We start from the raw sequence: 27,043 nt of genomic DNA, 5'->3' as shown, positions 1-27,043 counted from the left end.
GTCAGGGCCACGGCCTGAGAAACTGTGAGAGGCAAATTGTTCATCCTGGACAACCATTTTCCATTTCTGTGCCTGACCCTGACTCTGAACCTTAGCACCCAGTCTCCTGATTCCCATCACTGAATTGGCTGCTGCTAGGTTCATCCTCCTAGAACCCATCTGGCCCATAGCTTATCACTTGGGGCTGGACTCATTTGGGAACTGTGGGAGTGAACACGGAAATTCATGCTGAAATGCATATTGTGCAGACCCTGTTGCTGTCTGATTTTAGGGAGCAGTGGTGAGGAAGCTAGGGTTGTTGTGGGGTGGGGGAGTACAAGTCTAGGGCTTGGTACCTGCTGGGATTCATAGTAAATAAATTCTGGGAAACAGCATAGAAAGGGGAAAGGCAGGTGACGTGAGCTCCTGTGGGACTCCAATTGAGGGGTGGCTGCAGATGCCCCATTGGTCACTCTGCCCTAAATCCCAGAGGACACCTATCTGAGACAGCTTCTGGCACTGAAAGCTCACAGCATACCCAGCTAATCCCAGGTACCCAGCTAATCCCAGGTACGTCTGCACACTTCTGAATGCTTTTCAAGGTGCTTTCTCAGACAGAAGAGAAGACCTGGGTGGTGGAGTGTCTGGAAGTCAGGGTTTCAGGTCCAGTTCTCCTGCTGCTCTCTGTGTCAGACTGAGAAAGTATCTCCTGGGCCTCAGTTTCCTCATCTACAAAGTTCAGGGTAGACTATGTAATCCCTAGGGTTCTGACCATCATGAGAAGTCCCTGGCAATCTCACTCAATGGTCACCATAACGAAGAGAGAGAGAAGAGCAATATCACTAACCCAAGTTTACAGTTCAGGAAAGGGGAGGGAGATGGTGGATTCCTGTCAAAGAGGCCAAGATAGTCCACCAACCATGTGGATGAGCAGAAGCCCCTGTGCATCACACAGCTGCAGAAACATCTGGGAAGGGCTTCGTCCTGACCCCGTCTTAGGAGACTGGGGTATCTGGTAGTTTTCTTCTTGATCAGTATGAAATTACAGGTGGCTTTTAGCACAAATATGTCAGTCAGGTAGGTCTGAAGAACCTCAAGCTTTAGGGTGCATAAGAATCACTGGGAGACCTTGTGAAAAGTTTCCTGGGTCTGTCCTTAGGTTCTGATTTAGGAGGTCTGGAGAGCCCTAGAAATGAGCACTTTAAGCCAGGAGCGGTGGCACATGCCTGTAATCTCAGCACTTCCAAGGCTGACACAGGAGGATTGCTTGAAGCCAACCTGGGAAACAGAGAGACCTCATCTCTACAAAATACTGAAAAATCAGCCAGGTGTGGTGGCACATGCCTGTAGACCTGGCTACTTCAGTGGCTGAGGTAGGAGGATCGCTTGAGCTCAGGAGCTTAAGGTTGTAGTGAGCTATGATCACACCACTGCAGTCTAGCCTGGGCAACATGTCTCAAAATCTATCTATCTATCTATCTGTCTGTCTGTCTGTCTGTCTGTCTATCTGTCTATCTCTCTCTCTGTCTATCTATCTATCTATCTATCTATCTATCTATCTATCTATCTATCTATCTATCTATCTATCTATCAGCAGTTTAACAGTTTCTCCTGGGTGGCTCTGACACAGGATACCCCAGGGTTGGGGCTTCTCTGGGGGCAGTGAGTGGGGAAAGAGGATGTGACCATCAGAGACAGTGAGAAGTGGCAGCCGGACGGCCAACAGGCAGGGGCAGGCACAGAGCCCTGCAGAGATGCGTTAGGGTGTAGCCTTGGGTGGCAAATTTGCTCACACCGTCCCCTTCCTATTTCTTGCCCAGGGCCTGCCCCTGCTTCCAGAATCTAAAGAAGGATTTCGGAGAAGTGGAAACAAGAGCTTGGCTCACTCTGCTAGAGTGGGGATCAGGCCTGACTAGCATCTTACTAACACCAAGTTCCGAAGCAGCCCCATCCAGGCTGATTCGGCTCATGGGAGAGTAATTGCCCTTCCTGGGAAGACTGCTGACTTCTCCATGTTCAGCAGTTGAAGAGATGATAGGAACAGCCAACTCTTAGGGAGGGCTTGCTATGAGCCAGGCACTCTTCCAAGTGCTTCACACACGTTAACCCATTTAATTCTCACAACAACCCTAGGAGGAAGGTACTAATGTTACCTTTTGGAAAACAGAGGCACAGAGAAGTAAAGTAACCTCCCCAAGGTCACACAGCTAGTATGTGATAGAGACAGCTATGAACCCAGCAGCATGGGTCTCAAGCCCTTCTCTGCTGCCTCTCTAGAAGACGGATGATTTTCCAAGAGGAAAAATATTCCCCAATCTCTGGAGGCATTTCCTTTTGTCATCATTTCAGAGTGAGCGGGCTGTGTAAGCATCAAGTGGTAACAGGATCCCCCATTCCCTGGATGTGTCTGTTTCTCTGGCTTTCCAGGGCCCGCACCCTTTTCTTCTGAGCTTTACAATAAATGGTGTGCTAGGGATCCTAGGGCAGCGGCTTCGCCAGCCAGATGTTAGTTGACCCCTGCGTTCACGGTGTCCTTTCACGGCTCTGCACTGGCATTGGGTGTCTGTGGCTGCAGGGCTAATGTGCTTCCTGGCTGGAGCCTTGGAGAAAGGGAGTTTCCCTTCCCAAGGACCCAGTGATCCTTTTGCAGCTCAAAGCTCCAGCTGGGGCTGGGCATGGTGGTTCATGCCTGTAATCCAAGCACTTTGGGAGGCCGAGGCGGGCAGATGGCTTGAGGTCAGGAGTTTGAGACCAGCCTGGCCAACATGGTAAAACCCCATCTCTACTTAAAAACAACAACAAAAAAATTAGCTGGGCATAGTGGTGTGTGCCTATAGCCCCAGCTAATTGGGAAGCTGAGACATGAGAATCGCTTGAACCCAGGAGGCGGAGGTTGTAGTGAGATCAGATCCTGCCACTGCGACAGAGGAAGACGCAGTCTCAAAAAAAAAAAAAAAAAAAAAGCTCCAGCCTCTCTGTCTTTGCATTGTCAATGCCACTGCATCCAGTTGCCACTGGTGTGTACTTTGTGATGCCTGGCCTTGCCTGGCTGGTCTGAGACTTCCACCACTGCTCCCTATTCACAAACATTGCTAATCAAGCCCTCAGAATCCCTCTTAACACAGCCCTCCAAGCAACCACTATTGACTGGCATGGACTTGGGAAGGGGATGACAGGGACAGAGGTTTGGGCCGGAGTCAACCACCTGGCACTGCTCTGACTCTGAAACAGAATCTCCCAGGTATCTCTCTGATACCTGACTATGTCATGTTATCTACGTCTCATACCTGACTACGTCATAGGAGCTAAATCTTGTTCCCATAACCTTTAGCAGGAAGCATTTTCTCTAACCAGTTGGAAAGGTTGGTTTAGGTTTTATGTTTTTCCTAAGGACCTTTCTTGATTTTTCTTTTTTCTGAGATGGAGTTTTGCTCTTGTTGCCCAGGCTGGAGTGCAATGGCACAATCTCGGCTCACTGCAACCTCCGCCTCCCGGGTTCAAGCGATTATCCACCCTCAGCCTCCCAAGTAGCTGGGATTACAGGCGCCTGCTACCACACCCGGCTAATTTTTGTATTTTTAGTAGAGAGGGGTTTCACCATGTTGGTCAGGCTGGTCTCAAACTCCTGACCTCAGGTGATCCACCCGCCTCGGCCTCCCAAAGTGCTAGGATTACAGGCGCGAGCCACTGCACCTGGCCCCCTGAGGACCTTTCTGAGTTACTTGGTGCTCTGCAACCTGGTTGGGACATCTTGGGTGGAGAGGTTCCAGGAATCTGCCTGTATCAGGAAAGAAACTAAAAATGCAAAGCGAAGTGGAAGGGAAGGCACTCCTGTACCCTGGATTAGGCAGTGAAACACACATGGGCTCTGGAATCCGGAGACCCTGTTCTGATTCTTCTCTTCCTGATTCTTCTGCTGGCAGCCAAGAACAGTAAATGGGCTTCATCTGACAAGTCAACCCCAGTCCATAGTGGTGACCGAGAGTGCTGTGTGAAGAAGGATCCTGAGGGCCGATAAGAAGTCAATGGGAAACGGTACTCTGACTGATAAGTAATGCCTGCCATGGGTCTGGAAGCAGAGGGCGAGGTATGAGTAAGTGCCACCCCTGCATTGGCTCCTCACGGGCCTCTGTCTGCTCCTCTGTAAAATGAGCCTGTAACATACTCAGCACATAGGGAGCGGTGAGGTGTGCATGAGATACACATACAAATGCTCAGTGGATGCTGGTTTCCTTTGTCTTCTCCCTCTTTCCTTCCCCCACATCCTGGCAGCTTTCAAAGCCACACTCAAGCTGCTTCCTGTTCATGACATCCTTCCCTGAAAATGCTAACCCAGGGTATCTGCTCCTTCCTGCCTCCCCTCCCACCTGCCAGTTCGCCTGGCCTGGCCTGGATTGGTAGGGAAGAGCCCAAACTTTGGAGTCAGGGTGGCCTGAGTTCAAGACCTGGCTCTGTCACTTACATCGGCTGTGGGACATTGGGCTAGCTGCATCGTTGCATCATCTCTCTGAGCCTCAGTTTCCTTCTTTGTAGATGAGGGTAATGATAGTATACTTCTAACAGTGCTGGATAATTAGATGAGATTGTGCATGGATAGCTCCTAGTATGGTGGCTAGTACACAGTAAATACTTAACAAATATCCACAATTAGGCTTATTGTTATCAGCATTTGAAGGCTTAAGAATTGCTCAGACTTTCATTCTGGTTGCAAAGGATGAGAGATAGCAAAATTCGGTCCCATTCCCAAAATATAATCAGTCTTGATCATTCGGTAATTAAAAAAAAGTTGGTCAATTCCCACCTATGAGTGAGAACATGCGGTGTTTGGTTTTCTGTCCTTGGGATAGTTTGCTTAGAATGATGGTTTCCAGCTTCATCCATGTCCCTACAAAGGATATGAACTCATCCTTTTTTATGGCTGCATTGAACAATGAGAACACTTGGACACAGGATGGGGAACATCACACACTGGGGCCTGTGGTGGGGTGGGGGCCTGGGGGAGGGATAGCATTAGGAGAATACCTAATGTAAATGATGAGTTAATGGGTGCAGCACACCAACATGGCACATGTATACATATGTAACAAACCTGCACATTGTGCACATGTACCCTAGAACTTAAAGTACAATAATAATAATAATAATAATAATAAAAATGTTGGGAAGGTGAGTGGGAAGGGGGAGTTGTCCAATCTCAGAAATGGGACTTGCCCTGGACGCCCAGATGCAGAGCAGACAGAGGGGTTCTTTATAGCCATGTGGTTTTATGAGCCAGCATTAATCACTGCCTGACGATGGCTTCCCCTGATTAGTCTGGGGTCAATGTGTTTGGGGTTTTCACCAGCTGGTCCCTGACGCCCGCAGACAGCTCTTTCATGAGCTGCTTGCTTTAGTTTCCACTGACATCCTGGAGACCTGCTTGATAGCTTACCCAGACCTGGGGCTGGAGGGAGACCTGAGCTCTGAACTACCGGGCATGTCCTGGCTCTGCTGTTGTTCTGTGGCCACACTCTGTGGCCCGGGGCAAGCCCCTGTCTAGTACTAAAAACTTTTGAAAGCCAATTAACCATTCTGTGTTTCCTTACATGTAAAACAACTCCGCCTTACAGGGTGATCGAGTTCATGGATGCTGAAGTGTTCTTTTAAAATGTGCTCTTGTTTATCAAAAAGTACAGATTAAGAAAAAAATCTTAGTCTCTCTTCATTTTATCTGGAAGGGATTTTCCCCCCTTAAGGCAACAGCTTAGAACTGTGCCTCTGAAACTCTCTATGGCGAAGGATCAAGGTTTGTTTGTTTTTTACTTATTGCAGAGTGATTTGTGGTCTCTCTCATGTGATTAGAACGTAGCACATGCCCCATGAGATTTCAGTGTGAATCTTACTACAGTGGAATTCTGTTCTGATATGAGTTCTCATCCCATCACACAGTTGCATGTCAAATTGCTGTAATATTTTCCCAACATATATTCTCAATTTCTCAACTTTTTTCATTGGGTCCAGGTCACAAAGACTGTGTGGAAGAGCTCCAGTCCACAGCCCAAACTTAGAGCATCTCTGGCCTAAAAGGTGACATTGCACTAACACTCGTCACACCTGTCCTGCACCCTGCACCATCCTGGGTGCAGGGATGTTATGGTTTACAGGACAGGCAGGGTGTCTGCCCTCATATCTAGGCACAGAAAAAAGATAATCTGTTTGCAATAAAAGTTGTTAAAGAAAGCAAAAGAAATAAAAAATGTGATAGGATGGCAGGTGACATCTATTGTAAATTGAATATCTGGAGAAGGACTATTTGGGAAGAGCAAGGAAAGAACCTTTCAGAAAAGGAGCAGTACGTGCGAAGGCCCCAAGGAGGGCAGGAGCTTGGTGTGTTCTAGCTCTGGAAGGAGGAAGTCAGAGTGTCTTAAGGTGTTGAGATGTTGGGAGTGAGAGCACAGTGATGGGAGCCATGGAGGAGCCTGAAGGATAGGGCCATGAAGGGCTCCAGAGGCACTCCTTTTCTTCCAGCAAATATTCAATTAAATGCCATGCTTGCATTTTTAAAATTGTTGAACCTTCTACAAATTGTATTAACTTATAGAAATCATCCAGCCTCTTGTTACTCCACATGTAAGGTTCTGGGGACCAGTAGCATCAACATCACCTGGGAGTATGTCAGGCGTGCAGTATCTCAGGATGGCCCTAAACTTGCTGGATGCATTCTGATGAGCTCCCCAGGTGATATCTACACATGTTGAGATTATAGGAGCCCTGATCTGGTGCACTGGATCTTGAAGGTGGCTGCATGGGGAGTCATTTAAATGGTCACATCTGATGATTTGGATTTTGTAGTCTGGAGCTTCTGACTCAATGGTCTGGGATGAGACCTGGGTATGGAGACCTTCTGCAGGTCCCGGGGATTCCAGCGAGCAGCTAGGGTGTAACCTTGTGTGAGTCACTTGCTCTCTCTGGACCTGTGTCCTTTCTGCCCTCCTCAGGGTTTCTCTGATCATTTACTTGAGATTTCTCTGGTTGCTTTTGTTCAAGGTTATATAAAACCAGTTTGGCTCTCCCTTCTAAGACCAATAGGTTTCAGCATTTAGGCAGAAGAGAGAACTGTTTCTCTGCTCTCCTACAGGTTTGCAAAGGGCATATCCCAGGCTACTTCGAGGGAAAATGAATATCTTGCAGATGTAGATAAGCACTCAGAATTTTGAGTGATAAACTATCTCCTGTTCAGAAGTGAGGAGCCCAGATGGAACAATAAATGCCCCTGTACTAGAGCTGCAAGGCCTTTTGGGGTCCATATGAACACCTCTACCCATTTCATGGATAAGGAAAACCGAGGCCCAGATAGTCTTCATTTTTCAACATCACATGATATAAGGGCAGGGCTAAAACCACAGCCACTCCTGTCATTTTTGTGACCTTGATCTCTTGCCACCCCATGTTTGAAATTCAGAAACACTTGACATGGCTAGTATTTATGAGGATAGGAAAACAACTGCTTGGTTGGGGAAGCTCTCTTACCAGTTTCTGGGTGACTCCAGGGGGAGCCCACTCGTAGGTGATGGTGTCAAAAGTGGGATCTTTCCCAGTAGCAATAGGGTTGGTCATGATCATCCGGTTCCTCTTGTAAATCCGGATGCCGTCCCCGCCTTTCACCCGAGCAGTGAGGGTGGAATACTTGGAGTCCATCAGCAAGCGGCCAATTTTCCGATCGTCTTCTAGGTCAGATGTTAGGCAGTGGTCCTCTTGGCTGCATTTGCAAGACTTGCATATTTTCCTGGGGGTGGGTGGATGGGGACCAGTGAGATTAACCTCCAGGAAAAAGAGGCAGATTCTCCTGCTAGCAGCATCTACCCTTTTGAAAGCAAGCTAAAACTTTAAGTTGGAAAGGTTAGCAGCAGACAAATGGTAACCTGAGACAAAAAGGCCTTTGGAATTGGGAACTGCATTTGGGAAATGACAGTGTTTGTATTCATCTATCAGTGAGGAATGTAGGATATAACTTGTGCTGGTAAAAAGAGTGGTATGTTTTCCCTCCTGGTGGTTGCCACGGCAAAGGCTGATGTGTTCATCAGAGATGCTCTAAAGCTGGGCTGATGCTCTAAAGCTGGGCTGGAGTCTGTGTGGCCCATAACCTAAACTTGGCCCACAGTCTGCTCTTGTAAATAAAGTTTTATTGGAACACAGCCATGACCACTCATTAACATATTGTCTGTGGTTGATTTGGGGCAACAACAGCAGAGTTAGTAGTTACAACAGAGAGTATCTGGCTTACAAAGCCTAAAATATGTACTTTCTGGCCCTTTACAAGAAAAGTTTGCAAACTCCTGCTCTAAAGAATTATTAAAATTGTTTTCCAAGATCATAGCCTCGGAGCTGCAGCAACTTTTAAACTCTTTAGCATAAATACTGCCGTTAGAATGCAGTGAATATTTTCTTCAAGAAATTTGTGAACAGGACCCGGCAGGGAGAGAGCTCAGAAAACCCCTCTGGCTGGGGAGATGGATGTGTATTGGGAAGGCTTTGTCGGAAGAAGGAAACACATCCTGGGGAGGGTTCAGATTTACTAAAAAGCCTCATGCTTCTCTTTGACAATTAAAAACAAAAATCTGTGGCTACTTGGTGTCATGCTGTTAAGGTTTAGAAATCAAGAATGTTCCACGGCGTGAGAGGAAAATCGCTCCCCTCCCTTTCCGGCCTGTCACCATGGGCAGGCTGTGCTGGGTCTCAGATGCTCTTCTGCATGCAACTTGAGAGCTTGTTCAGTAAAGTGAGCAATGTCAAGGCCAACTGCAGGGACGAGGGAGGCCCAGCAAGGGAGGTCACTGCAGCTGAATGATCGGCAAGGCTGAGGGAACCCTCCTTTTCCCTCCTACAGTCAGGAGGTAAATACGTCTGATCGAATATCACAAACGTTGATTGTGGGGCTAGTGGGGGCAAGCCCTGATGGTCTAAATTAGTGGTTCTCAACTAAGGTCAATTCTGTCCCAAAGGACAGAATTAGCAATGTCTGGAGACATCTTCGATTGTCCCAGTGGGGTAGAGGAGTGCTATTGGTGTCTGGTGGGTAGAGGCCAGGGATGCTATAAACATTCTACATTCCACAGAATAGCCCCAACAACAAAGAATTATGAGGCCCAAAATGTCAATTGTGCTGAGAGGTTGGGAACCCCTTACTGAATATGAAGAGAAGAAGGCCTTGTTGTGACCTTTAAGGAGCTTACAGTTGGGATGGGAGAGGGAGAGAAAATCAGATGGAAATTATATAAAGTAGAATACATTCAGGGCAGAAGAGAGTTGCCTATAATCTGGGGGTAGTTCTACTGGCCTGGGCCAGTTCTCCAGGAGATTGGTGTGTGGTACATAGAAAAAGGCTTGGTGCTTAGTGGTCATGAGTTTGGAAAACAGTGGGCTAAGGGAGGTTAAACACCTCTCTTTAGTGCGAAGCTACTCCTTTGACTTTGATATGGTGATGTGCAGCATGACATTTTGAATGCTACTGGAGAAGCTTGCAGTACAAGTTCACATTCAGTGGGCTGCAATTTGAGAAATGTTAAAATTGACAATCTCAAGGATGTGTTCCAGTAGCAAAAAGGAGAAAATGACCCTAAGGGTGCTGCAGGGAATAAATGAGAAGGTTTTCCTTCTCAAAAAAAATTAAATAAATAAAAATAAAAATGGGTTGTTTTGTTTTGCATTTTATTCACAATCAATAATATTCTCTTGCTTATCCATTTTCAGAGCCAGGCATGAGAAGCCTGCTTCTTTAAGAAGACAGGCACTAGGCAGTATCAGGGGAGTGAGAACAGCAGGGCTGGAAGTGGAAGAAGGAAGAGGCAGAAAGTGAAGGAAATCCTGGCATAGAGGGACATGGAGGAACCTGACTATTCAGTGTCCCATCTGACCTTCTGACCTCCCTAATACTTTCCATAAATGGAACTAGATGAGGAGGCTGCCCATAGCTTTTGCAGTTAATGTGGAATTTCAGGATGCTAATTAGAGAGGCTGGGAATGCAAAACATTTCAAAACAAAAAAAAGTTAACAGATCTGAGATGTTCCTTGAAATGGTGTCAACACAATTTCTCCTTTTATTCACACTCTTCATGTGGCCAGGCACATTTCTAGGACTTTATACATGAGGGATACACCCCTCCCACCCCACCCCACTCTTTCCAGGTGCCCAGATTATAGAGGACACAGGCACACCCCAAAATATCCTCAACAGTATTAAAACAGCCATTTCTGTAATCTGTCATTGGTAATCTGGGACTGAATTCTGTCCTGTGATGATTAGTTGAAGGGCTTTCCTATTAAACCATGTTGGTTGGCACTCTGGTCATTTAAATGTCTTACAAACAATTGAGAGTTTAAAACCTGGAGCATAAAAAAGTTTAACAGGATTTCCCTCCTAAGCTTCTGTGATGTTACTGCTTCAATTTGAGTCTAATTTAAGTCCCTATTTGGATTCTTCAAACCAAGGATGACACTTGATATGCAGGACCTGCAAGCTTCAATCTGTATTTCTCAAAGACAAATTCACTTGATGTTCAAATCATTTGTACGATGACAAGAAAATGGAGGGATTAAAACAATGCTAAGAGACTTCTGCTTGTTGCCATGAAAAATAGGGTCCAGAATTGTCCTCTCTTCCTGAACAACTGGAAAACCAGAAAAAATGTACCAAATGATCATTTTCAGATGTTGGACAGCAGGGAGCACAGGATTGAGGTCCTTGAGAGAAGGGAAAACTGACTGAATTGACTCGGTGGGTGCATTTAGATAACATTTTCCCCTGGCTCAAGAAGTATAAAAGGAGATGTCCTAGCTGTCTTCAAATTGCTGAGGAGGAATCAACGCTGTCCTGAGATTCAGGACCAGTGGGGTTGAAATGATAAGGAAGTTGACTTTCTTTCCAGGCCAGAAAGAGCTCAAATGGCCAAAATATAGTAAGTGTGGAGAACTCCTCCTAGGAGTGTTTAAATTATAGAAGGAATTTTTGAAGGGGATAGAAGCCTGAGTTGGATGACCTTGAAGGTCCCTAGCAACCAGAAGACGGTGCGAGCTCCTCTGAGGTTGGGAACTGTCAGGGAATGGAGTCAGGGAACAGTGTTCTGCTCTGAAAGCTCATAGCCCTGTGTACTGCAGAACGGTTAGGAGCATGGGATTGGGATTCATGCAGATCTGAGTTCAAATCCTGCCATCTGGTAGTTGTTGCCCCATTGCCTACCTTCAATGTCCTGATCAACAAAATGGAGATACTAATACCTACTGCTTAGGTTTATTTCAACATTTAAATAAAAAAGATTTCATTCAGTTCATACGTAGTTATTTTTATAATTCCCATCTCATAATGGAAGTCAGTATTGCTGCGAAAACACCTTCCAAACTTTGTACCCCCACGAGCGCTCAAGGCAACGCTACAGCAGTGGGGATAAAAACTCTTTCTTTGCTATGTGCTCCACAGAACTTAACTTTCCTCTCCCAGGGCTGCAGGGACAGACTCACAGTCTGTTCCCTGCACACTCCAGAGGTGCCGTCCACATAGATGCTGACATGAATGCTGCCCAGGGACGCTGCATTGTGGCAGCCTCATTCTTAACCTCAGAATCCTCAGTGGAAAAAAAGAAAGAAAACCTCTGCGAATCCAACTCCAGCTGGATCTTATGGTCCTCCTGTGCAGATATGAATACCAGGTCCTGGTTTTTAAGTACTGTGGACAGAATGACCTCTCTTTCTGTCCCAGGGGGCACTCTAGACCAAAACCCATCCACAGCGAAGTTGGTGCAGTGAGGGGAGATCACCCCATCCACCAAACCCCGAGGCATACCCCAAAGGCACAAGGGACCAGCTAACCTCTGCCTGGGTCTTCCCAGAGCAATTCTTGCTGGGCTGGGTTTTGTGGACTCTACCTTGAAATGGTTTAGGAAGTGCTAAACTCCTTCTTCACATCTTTACTGCCCCCGCCACACTCCCCCAAGGACTTTTTTCGTTTCTGAATTGGACCAAGCAGGAGTGCCTTCCCTCTGCAGCCATCCTTCCCTGACAACGCATACAACCAAAGCAGTCTCAGCGAAGAAAGCAACCAGGGTTCCCCGAGAGGACAGCCAAGTAACAAAGGCAGACAGGGACCCTCCTGACAAAATCTGTTACCTCCATGAATGTGGCTCGAAGCCTGAACACGTCCCCTTGCATCCCAAACATGCCACACCTCTTGCTGACTGCAGCTGGCCCAGGGACATCTGGAAAAGGAACAGAAAAGAGGGTGTTTTCCTTCCAAACATCTTGGACTGGAGATGCTTGACCTCTAAAAGACTTGGCATGCTGGCAAAGGGACTGTGTGGGGTTCAAAGGGCTTGAGATCAATAAGCCATCACAAACTGTTTACCGGGAACTGAGAAGACCAAACGGGAACATGGAATGGGGCCAGAGGGTAGGCAATTGTGGAAGGGTGGGGCTCTTCCCAATAAGAATGCAATGGGGGTTCTTTCCCAGCCTCCAGTGCTGTTTCAAAACAGCAAGACTGGTTGGAAACGCCCTGCTGTGAGTGACCATCTATTCCATCCCCCACCCTCACCCACTCTCACTTGTCACTGGAATGGAATCTTCAGTGAGTGTCTCCTCTCCTTCATTTATTTGTGATTTATTGATAGAGTGTGATTAAACCAAAGCTACAGGCACAAACAAATGTGCATTTTGCCAAATGTTTATAGCTTGAAGCATAACTTAAATATTTTGCTAAAACACTGAAAAATCACATGAGCACTTAAAATCTCCTTTGGAAGGAGAACAATGCATGAGACAGGTTTTATTACTTGCTACCAGCCAAAGGTACCAAAAGTGCATTTGCTGCTGCTGCTGAGGTGTTTAAACCCAAATGGCATCTTCAAACCAGAAGCGTCACCTGGGGCTTGCCAGAAATACAGACCCTCAGACCCGACTCCAGCCTGTTTGAATCAGAATCTGTAGTTTAACAAAATTCCCAGGAGATCTGCATTACATTAACATTGGAGAAGAAGTGGGTTAGTAATATGGATCTGCTGGCTGAGAAACTTACCCAACTCTCCATTGGGGTTGGGGTGGGGATGACTTGGTACAGGGATGTACTTTATTATGATTTCACCTGAAGCAGGGCTCAATCAACTAGTAATGTAAAGGGATAAGCTTCTTATCCAACAAACATACCATTTATTTAGCATCTACTATGTACCAGACACAGGAATACAATATAAGACTCAGGTGTGCCCTAGTGGAACTCACGGTTAGCTAGGGGGATATGGAGAGAAAAACACATTCATCTCCTGCTCCTGTAAGGGGCAAGTCTGAGGTAAAGGAAGCTGCATGTTGTGTAGTAAAAGAGGCACGAAGTTTGGAGTCTGAGAGACTTGGATTCCAAATCGAGCTTTTCAGTAACTTATTGGCTGCCTAGCCTTGGACATACTGAGCCTCAGTTTCCTTATCTGCCAAGTGGATACCGAGATAATATAGTAACGTGCAGGACCACATTAGGCACTAGACATGGTAACTGCTCTTATTTTGCCACAGATTTTAGAAGCACAGGGGAAGGTGTTAATAAATTCATATGGGAAATATGAGCTTATTAGAGCAGACTACTTCTTCTTAGAGGAGGTGACTTTGGATTTGGGCTGTGCAAGATGGACAGGCAGAAAAGGGAAAGGAGATGCCTAGCAGAAGGAAGAAAATGTGCAAGGTAAAAAAGGTATGAAAGGCATGATGAGTAGGGTATGCAATCTGAGCATGTCCTTTGGATGCTACTAGTCTCCTCTCTTTGCATTTAAGAGGGAAAATACAAGCAGTGAAACTTGTGAAGCCATCCTCATTGCCAGTGGTAGAATTCAGACGTATGGAAAGAGACAGCTGTCCTTCACAATACTTCTCTTCAGCACCAAATCTTCTCACAATAATGCCTCACTCCATGCCTTCTATTTGGTGACTGCTGTGTACACCATGTCCCCACACACTTTGTCATTTTGTTCAATACATATTTACAGCTTCAGGGAGTGAGAGTCATGTTGCAGATATGTGGAGTGTGGAGGGAAGCAGGTTTATATTTAGGCCTATTCAATGCTAGATTCATGTGAAAAGTGAAAATTAAGACAACACCCACTGCTAACTCATTCTCCTAAGCTGGGAGCTTTCTTTCACGGGTAGGACTTTGCTCCCTAAAGCCACTGGCATATAACCTTGCTCATTTCCACCTCTCCTTCTTGACACCTTCAGTTCTCCTAGTTGAAATGCAGTGATCCTTACACACTTAATATTGGAGTCATTCAAAGTTTATTTTGGGAGATATACAACTTGTGAATAAGGCTTCATTGTTGGACCATTTCAGATATACTCAGAAGGCTGGAAACCGGAGAGGTAGGTGGAAGCATTTCCAAGTGGCAAAGCACCCTGCACACTTCAGCTTTATTGTTCTTCTAATGAGAGGCTGATTTAACCCTCATTCTACAAGGGGATTAGTTCTGATGCTTGGCTTGGAGAGTGGAGCTGCAATCTGTCTGCAAACTCGGGGTTTGATTTAGAAATAGTGATGTAGGTAGCACAGCAGAGCAGAGCAGAGCACTCGCCGGTGATGCGGGGGTCTGGCCTTTGGGTGCCAACTCTGGCATTTATTAGCTGTGTAACTGGAGATGAGTCATTTCCTTGCCCAGCCTAAAGCATCTCTTCTGAAAAATAAGGAACTGGCTTGCACTGGGGTTGCCCACATTCTGTTCTGCAGGATCCTCACTTGGTGAGATGTTACAAAGTGGTTCCTGGTTGGGAGTGGGACAGAGAATTACCTGATCAAATACAAATGGCAGGCACTGGATGTGTAGAGGCTCCCGAGCCTTTAACAGGCCAGCCTACGTTAGAAGCAAGAAGTGAGGTAGAGAGCAAGCAACTGTTTCGGGTTTGGAGACCCAGGCTTTAGTCCCAGTTTTTCCCCTTTCCTCCACTGTACTTGGGCAAGTAGGCTTGTTGAGTTCCATGACCTGCGTCATGGGGATAACAAGAATGCAACTTGCCTTGCAGGGTTACCAGGAGGTTAAATGGGATGCTGCCTGAAAAGGGCTTGGCACACACTTATTATGCACTGAGCGTTTTTTGTTGTTGTCATTAATTACATCTTGTGAAGAAAAGTTTGAGAGACCCTAAATTAGATATTCTCAACACATTTTTTTCTAGCTTCAAAATGCTAGGGGACTTCAGAGGAACTATTTTTTCTAAATACACACCCCCTATACTTTCTTATTCTCTACTTTTTTGACTTGTAAAAAGAGTTGCCTCTCTGATTAGGTTTTCCTACAAAATGTAAAAACAAAATAAGCTCACACATGTCCCATACGTAATGATTAACTCATTAAGTGAGGCCATCCCTAGCCCTTTGCCCTCGCGGTGCTCTGCTACCCATCACCTGAAGAGAATCGACGTTAAAATCTCAACAAGCACAAAGAAAGCCCATGCAGTCAGGCAAGTGAAGACACAGGCGATCTGGCCTAGTTGGGCAAGAACGCTAAACTAAATGAAGGTTCAGGAAGCGAGAGTTGGCCCTGGTCTCCATCTGCTAGTGGGACAGTTTCCATGGCAACAGAAGTATGTGGGAGAGAAAAATAAATGGCCTTGCAAGGAAGAAATTGATTCAGGTCATCAGGCCACACTTGCAGCTAGTTTCCTGGCTGACTGTTTAATGCAATAAATAGTCATTTGTCCACTGCATGCCATTCATCCAGAAGCCAGACAGACCCCGCTATCTTCAACACAGAGAGAACGATCTTGTTTACTGAGGAGGGGAAAACATCAGTCAGCCACAGTCCCAAGTGAGATACTCTGGTTTATAAACAGTAGGTTTTTCTGATGTGGGCTCTGTCTCTTGAAAGACGGCACAGTGTCTCACAGTAGCTGAGAATAGAAGAGTTTAAAAGAAACCATCACTTAAAAAAAGGTTTCTTGGAATGCAGCATCTAATCTGTCCTTTCTCCCGAGAACAGGAAGAAATGTTTTGACGATTTTCCTTGGCTTGGGTTAGTAGGATGTGGTTCATCTGATATTATCGTGAAACTGAATGGTGGCAGGGACTTAAAAGGACTTAGATTAGACCAGGAGACCCCTGGGGATGCAAGGAGCAGGGGCAACTCTGGGACTCCTCTCTCAAGCATTTGCCTTCAGGTGAATCCCAAGGGAAGTCTTAGAGGGAAAAAAATGTCACCAAGAACAATGTAGGGTTGAGAGGAAGAGGAATGTAAAAGAGAAAATGCAATTGGGAATTTAGGGATGAGCATGGGATTTGGAATTAGAAAATGGGGGTTCTCCTTCCAGCTCAGCTTCTTCCTCATGGAGTAACTCAATTGCCTCCTCTGAAAAATGAATTATCCCTGCCCTTTCTTTGTCTCAATAGGGCTGTTGTAAGCATCATGTAACATTAAAAGGCAGTAAATTGAAATAAGTATTTGCCATTGTTAAAAAAATAATTAGATGTGGTGGCTCATTCCTGTAATCCCAGCACCCTGGGAGGCTGAGGCAGGGGGATTGCTTGAGGCCAGGAGCTCAAGACCAGCCTATGCAACACAGTGAGACCCCAATCCCTACAAGAAAACAACAACAACAAAAAACTAGGTGTGGTAGTATGTGCCTGTAGTTCCAGCTTACTTGAGAGGCTGAGGCTGGAGGATCACTTGAACTCAGCAGTTTAAGGCTGCAGTGAGCTATGACCACGCCACTGCACTCCATCCTGTCCCCCCGGCCCCCTAGAAAAGTATTTAAAACTCAGACATAAGGCAGAAAGGTGAGTGGCACATCCTTTCAATGTCATATGGAGGCAATATGACACTGGCTCTCCTCATCCCCATAGGATTATCTAGAGAAATGTACTTTGCTCAGCTCCAAGTCTTTGTGAAGTAACACGTTAACTTGCAGATCTTGGTCCAATAGAGACACAAACAATTTCTGTCCTTTCAAAAAAGATAACCCCAAATGTTATGGTTTACTGTTCTGGAAGACATTAACTAGTTTTGTAACTAACCCATCAATCTTGTCCTAACATTAAATTACTTATAAATACCTAACTCCTCAAGCGCTTTTTAAACTGGCCTAAATATCATACGGGTTCCCTCATTAATGGGTGGAACACAATCTTTGTTAAGTTTCACTTCATATTTGCACAACAGTTGTGATTCTATCTTTTTGAAAGTGGTATCTTAGTACTATCACACGCCCTAATGATTACTTACAGGTTTCCTTTCTGAGGTGGTGTGTTCCAAATTGACACAAAATTCTATTCAATGCAGACTTGTCTTTTACAGGTTAAGTTCTATAAACATACATGTTATTAAAGATTATTGGTCAACATGACTTGTTATTTAAAACAAACCCTTCCCTAGGGGTTCTGGGAGAGAAGCTGGAGTGAGATGGGTTGAGTGGAATAAAATTATCAGAAGGTCCGGGAAAGGACTGGAATTGTATTTAAAAATATGACCCTGAAACTACCCTACTGCCATGAATTTTACTCAGTGATTTTACTTAGTAATTCTCTTATTTAATAATATGACTTCCCACTGAAGTATAATTATTATCATCATTATTCCCAGTCAAAAGATGATGAATGACCTTGAGTCTGAGAGTGGAGAAGCAACTTGCCCATCCAGATGGTCTCCATTGGAGCTCCTTTGAAGGTGGTGGTGGTGGGGTATCCTAAGTCTACCTTTTCCTATACTGGCCTTTAATCAAAAGTGTTTTACCTTTCCCAGTGATCATGATCATAGTTAACATTTATTGAGTACTTCCTATGTGCCAGGCACATGCCAAACATTTTCATGATATTTCATTTAAACTTCTTGACAACCTTATGAGATAATTTCATTAGCCTCATTTTCAGATAAGGAAACTGAGGCTCAGAGAGGTTAAGCTCTTCTTCAAGATTCAACAGCTAGTAACCTGTCCAAATTTGTCTCTATTTCCATATTATTTACTGTTTCCACCCAGATTCTCTTTCCAACCACCTGAGCCTCTTGCGGAACTAAATCCACGCAAACTCTGGGATTTTGCTCATGCTCATCTAAACCTCAGAGAACTTAAAACCTGCCGACTCTTTAGGGACCATCTTTAGTCCCATCTTTTCCATAATCAAAAGTAACAATAGTAGCTGTAACAAGTACTAGAATTTGTGGTTTTCCAGGCACTGTGCGAAGGCTGACCTTGTACAAATCTTACAACAACTCTACAAGGGAGGTATGTTGCAGTGGTCCTCAAGGTGTGGTCTCTAAGCAGCAGCACAGCAGCAGCGAACTTGTGAGCACTGCAAATTCTCAAGCCTCACCCCAGACCTATGAAATCAAACATTCTGCAGGTGGGGCCCAGACATCGCTGTTCAAGACCTCCAGGTGATTTTGATAAATAATTAAAGTTTGAGACTACTGATATATTGTTAGTGCCTCTAGGTTGCATATGAGTTAACTGAAGGGTAACTGTCCTGGTTTGCACTAGACTGTTTGGTGCCTAGGATGTAGAACTTTTTAGTATGAAAACCAGAAAAGCCTGGAAAAATCCGTATCTCTAGTTAAGTGGGGTTCAAGGGGGTCAAATTAAAGTGCTAGAGCTTAGATTTGGACACAGGTATCTGAATTCCAGATCCACATTTTAATTTAACCAATGCACTACAGTTCCATGCCAAAAAGCCTCTTCCAGATATTTTGGGGCCCTCACACATTTTTCTCAACTCACACAAATGTAAAATTACAAATGGAATCAGTGCTAGGAAGGAGAAACAGTGTGTCATGAGATTGTCCTTTAGCAGGGGATTTTGCCTGTTCTGGGTGTGTGAGGAGGGCAGTGCTCCTTAAATTAAGTAAACACTCTGATTAGCACAAAATCACCTGGGATCTAGCTCAAATGCACACTCTGGTTCAGCAAGTCTGGGCAAGCCTGACATGTAGTTCTACCTACCTCCCAGGAAAAACCATTTCTGCTGTCCCAGGGACCACACTTTGAGTATCGAGGGGCTACAACAGTGGTTCCCTAACTTGTCTGCAACATTAAACTCTCCTGGGGATCTTTTAATGCTTCCAAAACTTGGGGTGCATTCCAGGCCAATTTTGCCACAATCTCTGGGGGTTGATTACAGGCATCAGTATTTCTGAAAGTTCCCAGGGGATGCCAATGTTCAGACAAGTTTGGGAATCACTTGGTCTCACCATTGTAACTTCAACTGTTCCAACTTGGACTTTTAGGCTCTCAGCTCATTGTCTTAATAATTTCCCTTCCTGGACCTTTGTGCACTGTTGTGAGGAATGTAAATTGGTACAGCCATTATGGAAAACAGTATGAGGTTCCTCAAAAAATTAAAAGTAGAACTTCCATACAATCCAGAAATCCCACATCTGGATATACATCCAAAGGAAATGAAATCAGTATCTCAAAGAGATAACTGCCTTCCCAAGTTCACTGCAGCGCTATTCACAATAGCCAAGATATGGAAACAACCTAAGTGTCTGTCAACAAATAAATGGAAAAAGAAAATGTGGCACATACACCCACGTACACACACACAAACACACACACACAATGGAATAATATTCAGCCTCAAAAAGGAATAAGAATAATGCCATTCATGACAACATGGATGAACTCAAGGACATTATGCTACGTGAAATAAGTCAGGCACAGAAAGACAAATAATGATCTCATTTATATGTGGAATCTAAAATAGTCAAACTCATAGAAACACAGAACAGAACTGTGGTTGCCAGAGGCTGAGGATTAAGAGAAATGGGAGGATGTTGGTCAAAGGGTACAAAGTTTCAGTTAGGCAGGATGAGTAAGTTCTAGAGATCTAATGTAAAGCATCATGACTATAGTTAACAATACCGTATTCTATACTCGAAATTTGCTAACAGGGTAGATCTTAAGTATTCTCACCATGTAAAAAAATTAGTTTGATTAGTACACAATGTATATGCATATCAAAACATCAATTTGGGCTAGGCTCGGTGGCCCACGTCTATAATCTCAGCACTTTGGCAGGCCAAGGAGGGTGGACTGCTTGAGCCCAGGAGTTTGAGACCAGTCTGGGCAACATAGTGACACCTCATCTCTACAGAAAACTAAAAAATTAGCTGGGTATGGTGGTTCACTTCTGTGGTCCCAGCTACTCGGGAGGCTGAGGCGGGAGGATTGCTTGAGCCCAGGAGGTTGAGACCAGTCTGGGCAACATAGTGACACCTCATCTCTACAGAAAACTAAAAAATTAGCTGGGTATGGTGGTTCACTTCTGTGGTCCCAGCTACTCAGGAGGCTGAGGCGGGAGGATTGCTTGAGCCCAGGAGGTTGAGGTTGTAGTGACCTGTGATTGTGCCACTGCATCTAACCTGGATGACAGAGTGAAGCCCTGTCTCAACAACAACAACAACAACAACAACAGCAACACCACAAATCCATCAAGTTATACCTCTTAAAGACATACAATTTTTATTTGTCAGTTATACTTCAATAAGGCTGAAAAAAATTCCCTTTTCATACGCAGCTTGTGGACCACCATTCCCTACAAGGAGAGTTTTTTATAGCAAGTCTGGCTTTTATTGTTGTCATTTCAGCATCAGCCCTGGCACAAGCCTGCCGCACAGGTTTTGGTGCCAAATGCAGTCATTCTCTTAACCAGACCGAAGGGAAACCACAACCCTTCCTCTTCCTCTAAATTTCACTGACTGGCTGACTCCTCTCTGGGGCACTCATGGATACTGAGACCCTCTGCCCTGCCTGAGGCGAGGGGTGGTCCCCAAACCCTCCCCAACTTCAGGTGGAAGCTTCGACTGAGGATTCCCACCAGATGAGGGGGCCCAACCTGGGAATGTGCAACACCCAAATGGTTGCAAGCTGCATGGGAAGTCTTTTTTTTTTTTTTCCTTAAGAAGTATGATTTTTCTGGGGAGTGCCCTGGCCAGGAAGGCTTTTTTCACTTTCCCACTTAAGAATCCTGGGGCCTATACCTACTATGTTCCCACAAAAATTAAAAGTTAAAAAAAAGGAAGACTGGGGTCTTGACAAGGGTCTGGACTTCTTCCACTGTTTGAAGCTCCCAAGAATTGAAGCAAGGAATTGCCAAAACAGGGTTACACAATCTTAACAGAGTAATGGAATCAACATACTTACCAATACGATAACTGCCTGTCCATAACTTAAAGTCTACATTTGTTGCCCTTCCTGAAAGTAAATCCTCTGCCTGACCTCTCCTCCTGAGACAGGTCCTGTGTGTCACCAGAGGAGGAGGCCAGGGGGTTGGAAAGCCAGGGATGCTGAGGGAAGGTGAACAATGACTCTTTCCAGTCTATTTGCTCTTAAACATCAGGGTGACTTTTGGCATCCTATTCCACAATCTATATTTTTCCTGTTGTAATGTAAAACAAATGTTCCCCATCTTGCTCCCTCCAATCTTAAAGCAGAACCGCTGCTCCATGTTTATCTTTGGCTTCTTGCTCACTCACTTCCCCAAGCTTTGTGAAGCCCCCACGCTAGGGCTTCAGGCTGTGGCCAAGAGAATCCTGTCTTCCCAAGTATGATATGAAAGAGTGAGACTTGCAGCCCACTTTTATGGCAGAAATCAACCAAAAAAATGACTTGGATAAAGTGCATCCTAAAACACAGTGAGTCTCACACAGACAGCAACAAAGACCTCGTTTACATTGGGGTCATAGGACAGATGCTCTTCAGGGAGCTGTGTGTGCTTCTGCATGTGTATGTGTGAGAGTGTGTATGTGTGTTCAAATCTACCATTTCTACTCCAGGGTTGCTCCTTGGGCATTCCTATTCCTCTGTCTGGACAAGCACAAATGTGAAGAAATCCCTTTAATTTAGAGACTCTTTTCCTGAATTGTGTAATGAAGATAAAAATGCACAGACTAAACAAATTGAGATGAGCCCTACTGATCTAGTACTTAGAATTCTATGGATGGAAACTTTAGTTTTGTTTTGCTTTTAAAGATCAATACTATTTAAAGCAACAGAATGAGAACACAATTGGTGGATAATGCGCTGATGGCAGAAGTGCCTGAATCGGCAGCCCTTCAGGGTAAAGATTCCATGATTTTTCCTATTACATGGTTTGTGTGTGTTAAATTTATCCCGTGGACTGGTTGTAGTTGGAAGAGTCAGATGGATTTATCTCGTGATGTCAGGAGTTTCTGGTGTCCCAAATAAAATTTTAAGCAAATGCTGAAGGAAAGAATAGTTTTTACTCTCTATGACAAATGATATATTCCCTTTAATTTTTAATTTTTTAAAATTAATTAAATTGTTCAATCATTCCTTTTTTTCTTTCCTCTCTCAGGATTAGTTTTTCCAGGTTCAACTCAAGGGAGAATTTAGGTTTGGGGCCAAATATACCATGTTCTCCTTAATGTTCCTCTCTCTCGACATGTCATGTCTAATGGGTGAGATTAAGTTAGAATCAGGTTGGTCACAAAGGAGGAATAAATTCACAGAAGCCCAACCTGCCAAGGTGGAGCATGTGAGAGGCTGCAGCGAAGCATGGTAGTCCCAGACCCTTTGGGGAACTGATGGAAGGGAACTGTTGCTTCTGTGACTCCCACAGCAGCTGTCCCTGAAGTCTCTGTTCCAATCACCGTGTTCAGGCTCCTTGAGGAACACACCCCTGGGGCAGTTCTGGAAAAGGCCGGCCAATTCCTCCTATCACCTCCGCAGGGCAGACTCTTGACTTTCCTAGACTAGTTACCCACTCTCCTCCCCGCTGCAGTCTCCAAGCCACCATGGATGCCCTTTCATGGAACACTGCTGAGCTTGTAATCACTTGTGTAGCTCTGCCTTCCCCTCCAGGGGAGGGGATAATTGGAGACCACCAAGGCTGACATCATCTGTGAACAAAAGGGGTTAATCTGGCTATAAAAACAGAGTAGAAAAGTAAATCCATATGTGGAAAGGGAAATACAAAATGAAAGCTTTCTCTGTTTAAGACCTTGCTCCTGCCTCCCCCCAACCCATCTCTGCTAGCCAAGCTTCACTGATTTGAGACTGGTCCAGGAAAGCCCAAACACCCAGACCCTGGGCCATGAAAGAAGTAAGTGTATAGAAGCCTGTGCTTCCCTTTGAGGGGTTGGGTGATGGTGGTGGTTCTAAAACTGTACTCCACCTGAGAAGCTGACCCCACCATCTGCATCTTGAAAAAAAACAAAAACAAAAACCAAAATGAAAAAACAACTCTCCTTCTGATTAAGAATCTATGATTGCAATCACAGTTCCCTCGGTCATCTGGTCTACCAACCGAATCTACTAGCATTGTCTACCTATCATCACAGTATCACTTGGCATAAGGGAGAAGACACCGTGAGTGCTCTGCTAGCCAAGATAGGAGACTATCTGCCCCTTTTTCTTTTTCTTCTGTCTGCCTTTTGGATAATTTTACTCTTTTGTATTTTTAGCACTTCCATCAAAAATAGACAAAGAGGTGATAAGACTCAAATCAGCACATTTTTCAAGGGTTTGCAACTCTTGGAACAGCCTGATGTGAGGGACGTTTGGACAGAGGAGCTATAAGCAATTCTATAAAATCATTCGCAGGCTGGGCTCCTTCTCCCAGTTGGCATGGGCGACAGCCTTTGAGAAGGGGAAGCATGGAAAAAGTCACAGGATCTCTCTTTTATCTGTCAAAGGGGATGGAGTTGGGGTCACTTTGAAAAAGAGGAGTATGGAATGAGGCAAAAAGTTCCAAATTCTAAATTCAAAGATTCATTGCTGGGTGACTGGATCTGTGTGATGGCACATGGAACATCTAGGAATCTGGCAGTCCTGGCCCAGGACACGGGCTCCTTGTTGAACATTCTGTTGGCAGGGTGAACACGAAGATGACTGAGGGGGAAAGGAAACCAGCCTTTTTGGCTGCCAGCTTCTTGCTGACAGCTGATGTTTACATGTTGTTTTATCCAAAGCAGGCCCACAAATCTTACGTATAAGGGACCCCACTGGACTGAAGTGATAGGATTTTTAAGGCTGAACTAATATTTTCCTTTGACACCAGCTCCCTTTGAACTAGCTACAGACACTGCTCGCTGTTTCAGAATTGCCCACATTTCTAGAAAAGTCAGCCCGTTATTTGAGGGGCTACCTGCTTAATTCAGTCAGTGAGAGGATGGTCCTCTGATCTCCTTCCACTTGTGGACTTTTTATGACTCTTTTGAGATCACTCAGAGTCCCAAAGGGTGGGCATTGTTTTAATTGCCTATGAAAGGGATTCCTATAGGGCAAAAGTTGACCTGGCATTTCTTGCCAAACTAAATGCTTCCAGAGGCTCCAACACAATTGTTTTTTCTCTTGGAGTTGTCTTTTTCTTTCCCTAGATATGCCCTGTCAGCCTTTGGGAAAATGTAGTAAAGCCACCAGCATCACTATGAGCCAGAAGTTATCCAAACTCCCTGGGAATCTTATTTAGTGATTTACCAAGTAGCTTGAGGGAAATCAAGATAGAAGAAAATAAGGTCCCTGTGGGGACCCCTTACTCCCCTCCCACCCTGCCTTTCCTAAATTAGAACAAGCTGTTGGTGTCCCCAGGCCTAGTGTCTTCAGGTTACACTTGGAAATTAAAATCTAATTGGTTTTGTGGTTCTTAGGGTTCTGCCCTTAACAGACTCCTTCTCAAGGATACATCTGTAAGCTTGAGGTCAGCAATACCTACTTATTATACCTCCCTAGTTTTATAAGATGCTCCTGATTTTAGCAGCCTGATGTCTTAAGAATGTCATCCTGTAGGAATGTCATTTGGTGTGTGTGTGTGTTTGTGCATGCATGTGTCTGAATTCCAAATTTGCAGTCCTACTGATCTTTCCAAGGATAACACAGTTTTATTGGAGTTAATTTTGGAAATAGGGGAGACATAACACACCAAGTTGGTGGATTTTTAATCTTGCCTGTCTGAATCTTAGTATCTTAAAAGGAAATGTGTTGTATAAACGTACAGCACTGTTATTAAAAGTCTTAAGGCTTTGCTTATGCAAATGCTTCCTGCTGGGAATCTCACACCTAAATTCCTGGGTTAACTTTTATGACAATGGAAGCATTGACACACACACACACACACACACACTCTCACACACACACACACGTGTGTGCACATGGAAAAGGATTTCCTTCAACCAACATTGGAGTCTTGATGGTAAAATACCACTTGTGTTTTACTGTAGTGCCTTCAGCAAGATGTTTTCCTGGTTTTAAACAAGCATCCTTCTTATAAAAGACTCCTTTTTCTTTTTTCTTTTCTTTTTTTTTTGCTATCACATGTTTTTAAACGTAACACTAAATACACTTTTTGGTTCAGATGTTTTATCCTTTCCTTGATTTTCCCCCTGCATAATGATCTAATTGTACACACTATATATACTTGGATTCTGCATGTAAGAAAGTCATAGATCTTTAGGACTAAAAGGAACTTACAGAGTATTTAGGCCACATTTTTCTAAGCTCAGTTTTATGAAACAGAAACTAGTGAACGGTCCTTCACATTGCAAATAATTCACTTTCAAGGTCTTGTTTTTAAAACTCATTTGCCACAATTCAAATGTAAAACAGAACTACAGAAGCCAAGTTACTTTCCAGAAAATTATCTCTTGAGTACATTCAGAATTATTCATTTAACCATATGTCCCAGGAAAGATGCCAAATTCCTGCATACTTCTGAGCCTGCCCACATACAGTTCCTTCTGTTTAGACCATTTCTCTCTTCCTTTACCTAACAAACTTCTATTTATCCCTCAGACACTCCTATCATACGGTCTTAGAAAACCCCGTTACCTTGTATTTTGTAGTATCCACCATGATGGTAATTATTTAATTATGTATATAACTCTTCAATGTCATTGTTTCCTGCTAGACTGTAAGCTCCATGAGGGCAGGGTCACTTTATGTCTAGTTCATTGCTCTATTACCAGTGTCTAGAATAATGCCTTGCACATAGTGGCTCCTCAATAAACATTTATATAAAACACCTTCATCTATGCTTCACCCATGCCCTCATCTATGCTTCATCTATGCCATCATCTATGCTTCTTGGCACATCAAAAGCTAATATATGTTAGATATCCTGCATCTGAGGATGATGCCCAAAAGGGGAGTTAGAAGGAAAGAGAGGCACCCTGGTTTCCTCTGGTTTCCAGGATCCTAGCCTCCTCTGGTTACACCAGCCCCTCTGACTACCCCTTTCTCTGCCTTCCTCAATAACTTTCTTCTCTCCCCAAGGTTCTCCCACTGGCTCTTCTCCTCTCTTCTTAGAATCTACTCATAGTTTCAACTATTCTCTCCAGCTCTCATCTTTATCTCCAGGAGTGTTTTCAGCTCCCGGAATCTCTTCATGGATAGACAGATGAGACTGCCAACTCACCCTCTCCCTGCTTCTCCTATGTTTATGGTATCCTTGCCTGTCCAGCCACCCAGACCTGACATCTGAATCCCAGTCAACTGCTCAAGGCAAGGAGACTTGGAAAGAAATGCTGTCTTCTTGCTGCAGAACCCAGTTTTCCTCATCAAATGGTCCGTTTCTAGTTTGTGTCACATAAGGGATGCCTTGTGTGGTGTACTCAGAAGGCAGGAGATGACCCTCTGATGGGACAGCCAGTTTCTTGACCTTCTGGAAGATGACTCACTAGAGAGAGAAAATTAGACTGCTCTAGAAAAACTCTGCTGCAGGCTTCTCCATGAAATAGAATACAGACAAGCACTGGGAAATCATGAAAACTCAAGGCAATCAGTGAGTCAGTAAGCCTTGCAGCCTTTCCATGGCATTTCTGGTCTGGGCTCATTGCTTTGGAATATCCCTTGATCCACTCCTGCCCTTGAATGATTTGCTGACAAAGTGTTGGGGGAGCTTTGTGCATGTTGGAGCTTAGTGTTGAACCTGAGCCCTGGCTACATTTTTACTACCTGTGTGGACCCTGGCAAATAGTTTCTGTTCTCTAAACCTTGTTTTTTTTTCATCTTTAAAATGGATCATAATCGCTATGAGCTTCATGAGGTAGGTGGTTGTAGGAATCAGATATTTTAATGTACGTAAGATGCTTTGAAAACCAAGGATAATTAAGCATTATA

At 44.5% G+C, this 27,043-nt stretch overlaps 1 protein-coding gene across 3 annotated transcripts in view; it reads right to left on the bottom strand.

The window, feature by feature from the left end:
- LMCD1 (LIM and cysteine rich domains 1) overlaps positions 1-27,043 on the bottom strand; it is a 66,650-nt gene that overhangs the window by 23,301 nt on the left and 16,306 nt on the right. For 2 of the 3 annotated variants that reach the window (XM_003814217.6, XM_063602093.1), the window contains exons 2-3: positions 12,119-12,207; positions 7,489-7,744 (exon numbers count right to left, since the gene is read on the bottom strand). In XM_003814217.6, coding sequence (XP_003814265.3) covers positions 7,489-7,744; positions 12,119-12,207 — 345 coding nt within the window. The remainder of the gene's footprint in view (positions 1-7,488; positions 7,745-12,118; positions 12,208-27,043) is intronic. The other variant, XM_057301994.2, reaches the window with a different exon arrangement.

The sequence above is a fragment of the Pan paniscus genome, chromosome 2, assembly GCF_029289425.2.
Source record: "Pan paniscus chromosome 2, NHGRI_mPanPan1-v2.0_pri, whole genome shotgun sequence".
Classification (NCBI taxonomy): domain Eukaryota; kingdom Metazoa; phylum Chordata; class Mammalia; order Primates; family Hominidae; genus Pan; species Pan paniscus.
The sequence above is the reverse complement of the archived record's forward strand: the minus strand, read 5'-3'. Positions and strand labels throughout refer to the sequence as shown.